At 40.8% G+C, this 3,303-nt stretch overlaps 1 protein-coding gene across 1 annotated transcript; it reads left to right on the top strand.

Annotated features, from left to right (window-relative positions):
• The first annotated feature begins 1,072 nt into the window (after positions 1-1,072).
• Positions 1,073-1,624, top strand: LOC149242852 (uncharacterized). The gene has a single exon (XM_089371042.1). The coding sequence runs from the start codon at positions 1,073-1,075 to the stop codon at positions 1,622-1,624; it is 552 nt and encodes a 183-aa protein (XP_089227168.1).
• The last annotated feature ends 1,679 nt before the right edge of the window (positions 1,625-3,303 follow it).

Raw genomic sequence — 3,303 nt, 5'->3', positions numbered from 1 at the left:
ATCCTAATCCCCTTTGGGGCACATTGTGGGAGGAAAAGTACACAAATCAAATACAGGACAAAGACCTCATCAGGCTCACAGGCAGCACTCAAGGCTCTCCCCTCTGGAACAAAGTATGGGAAAATCGACACATTGTGCAGCAACATTGCTTCTGGGAAGTGCACCAAGGCAACACTGCCCTATTTTGGGAAGATGCTTGGCAGCAACTCCCTCCTCTGGACCACCCAGATTGGACTACACTAAAAAATGACATGCAAGGGGCAGGGCTAATAAAGGTAGCATATTACTGGCAACCACAAACAGTGACCACCACCTAGAAAAAATGGCTAACCAAAGATCAATGGCCAACACAATACCATAATGAAAACGTAGAACAACTCCTGCAATAGCTAGAACAGCGCAGAATCCTCACCTCAACCAAAGAAGACATCCTGCAATGGGGAAACAATTCTAAAGGAACTTTCAATCTAAAGGAAGCCTACAGAATCAGCGCTGCTTCACAATACTGGCAACTGAACCCCAAATGGCAAACCCTATGGACCAGAGGAAATTAGCCCAAAATAACTCTGTTCTCCTGGCTGGTCATGCACAACAGAGCGCTCACAAGGAACAATCTACAGTGACGGGGCTTCATTGGACCCTCCAGATGTGCCCTTTCCAAGAATGAAAATGAAACGCTCAACCACATTCACAATACATGGCCCACCACCTGCGCGCTATGGGATGATATGGATTTTGTCTTCAGGAAAACCGACAGAAATAGAGACTCGATCGGTCTTACCTTGAGAAATTGGCGATCAACCATGTCAAACAATAATCTGATCAACAAGGCATGGAACCTCATTCTGGGGTTGTAGTCTGGATCCTCTGGAAAGAGCGCAATGCTAGAATCTTTAAAAACTTTGAGATGACAGTGGATAGGTTAATGCAAAAATCAAAGCAGTGAATTATAGAAACGATCCACGCCATGGATATAATGCACCAAGAGGGGAACCTATCTCCAAAGGATCAAAGGATTGTCCAAATCCTCAAACTCCAAGCCCGGACCAATCCAACAAGCAGGAACTAGACCATGCAAGTGATGAAGTGGGACAAATGGGGAACACTGTCATTCTCAGTGTTCAAACTAAACTTCGATGGTACGACAAAGAAAAACCCAGGAAAAGCAGGATACGATGGTGCAATTAGGGATCATATGGGAAACATCCAGCTCATCTACCATGGAAATATGGGAAATAACACCAATAATGCTACAGAACTGATTGCTCTCATCAAAGGCATCACCCTGGCTAACCACTACAAATTCCTACCCCTGATAGTGGAAGGAGACTCAGAGATAATCATCAAGATGATGAGGAAAATTCAAAATGGCACGCAAGTGGACAGGATCACACCCAACTGGAGGCTCTCGACAATTATGAAGGATCTCCAAGTCCATCTCAACAACATTCAAGGCATCACCTTTCAAGCAGTCAGAAGAACTGCAAACAAGTTGGACGACACCATAGCCAATGCGGGCGTACAGTCCAACAGTGAAGACTATCATATCCTCTGGCAAGACATGGAGGAGGGGGAACTCAAAGAGAAATGCCACACCATAAACAAGGCAGACCAACAAGCTTAACAAATGCCAGGCTCCATTGATTCTTCCAAAATATCCATTTACTGACAACTATATAAGCTGCAAGAGATCCACTCGGGAAAAAAAAAGAGAGAGGAGAGAATGAGAGCAGAGACTAGACCAGCTCAGCTGTTCAAAGGCAGACACAAGGGGGTCCATCGACTCCCACTCTGCATCATGTATTATATTGTATTTCATTAATATAAAAGCATTGTTGAACCTTACAAAAAAACACTTCCATGACTGATGTATGTATACACTTGCTATCTTTTGTTAAAAGTACAAGAAAAAAATAATAATCTTTTGATTTTCAATTTAGCAATGTAAATGCTAAGCTAAACAATTTGATCTTTTACAGGGGAGAAAGGCATGGAAAAGCTGGTCCAAAATGGCATTGAGTGTGATGGATTTCCAATGGAGGGCCTATCCTATGCTTAGATCAGAATTTCTTCTCAAAACATGCTAAAACAAGCTGCTACAGGGTTTCCTATAGTTACTACAGGATGTCCTGGTTTACTATAGGATGACTTGGTTTTCTACATGAAACTAGTTGAAGGATATAGGAAGGTAGGGAAGGTGAAATTAAGTGTTGGGAAGATGTGTGATGGTGTAACAAGGTGTAGGAAATCTGCACAATATCCAAGGCTCAAACCAACACTTTGAGATGGTTGGGTTTGCTCACGGTGGATTCCCATGGTGGCTATAAAACAGAAATTGAGATTAGGGGTTGGTAGGCCTTGGAAGTAGGTGGAGAAGGCTTAGATGAGGCTGGTGGAATGAGTTCCTCCCTACAAATCAAAAAATCATGAAACAACACATGTCCTTATCTTCATTTATGCATAACTTCATGTAAATATGGAAAAGATGAGTTGAATTTAAGAAAACTAATTTATTGATAGCTAATGACTATATCTATGAAATGAAATGTCTTCTTATACCACAACAAACTCAAGAAACAAGATGACAAATCCAGGTGCTTCCAATACATTATAAACAATGATATTTTCAACAAGGAACCCTAAGTTATGCAATGATCAAAAGATAAATATTTTTTTGGAGCTATGAGAGTGGTGCCCTCAAGCCATGATCCCATGAGGGAGAGGAGGAAGAGGCCACTATCATAAGATTTTCTGATGCATTCTCTTTCACTGTTGTACCACTGATCTATTTCTTCAACCAATGGAAGAAAAACTAAGAGATCATTTAGATACTTCTAAATTAAACAAAGCAGGAATAACTTCATCACCTAAATATGATTTTAAGCTAAGAATACATGTACAAAAAAAGGAAATTCTGCTCCTAGCATTGGAACCTAACCCAGGAGATTCATCCCTTTGAATCAACTAACTATTGGATCAAGGTAAACCTTTTCATTAGCATCAACATGTTAAAAATAAGATAAGAGTAACAATCACAATGTCTTAGCTCCAAATTGCCTCTTGGATATAACAAAAAATCGAATCCTAATGAGGCCCTTAGCCTTCTTATTTATAGAAGTTGAATGTATCAACAACTTGCTAAAAATTAGGGAGGCTTGGCTCCCAAACTCGAGATTGACTTGTCTTCAACTCTCACTCACTTGGCTGCCAATGAACTCTGTTGGCTTAGCTGCTTGTAACTCCAAGATGATGATATTTGGTGGAGGAATATTTGAATGATTAAGGATTTAAGGGCAGAGACCA

This window comes from Pinus tabuliformis, chromosome 8, assembly GCF_031772625.1.
Source record: "Pinus tabuliformis cultivar Carrire ecotype Pingquan chromosome 8, CPIR1, whole genome shotgun sequence".
Classification (NCBI taxonomy): domain Eukaryota; kingdom Viridiplantae; phylum Streptophyta; class Pinopsida; order Pinales; family Pinaceae; genus Pinus; species Pinus tabuliformis.
The sequence above is the reverse complement of the archived record's forward strand: the minus strand, read 5'-3'. Positions and strand labels throughout refer to the sequence as shown.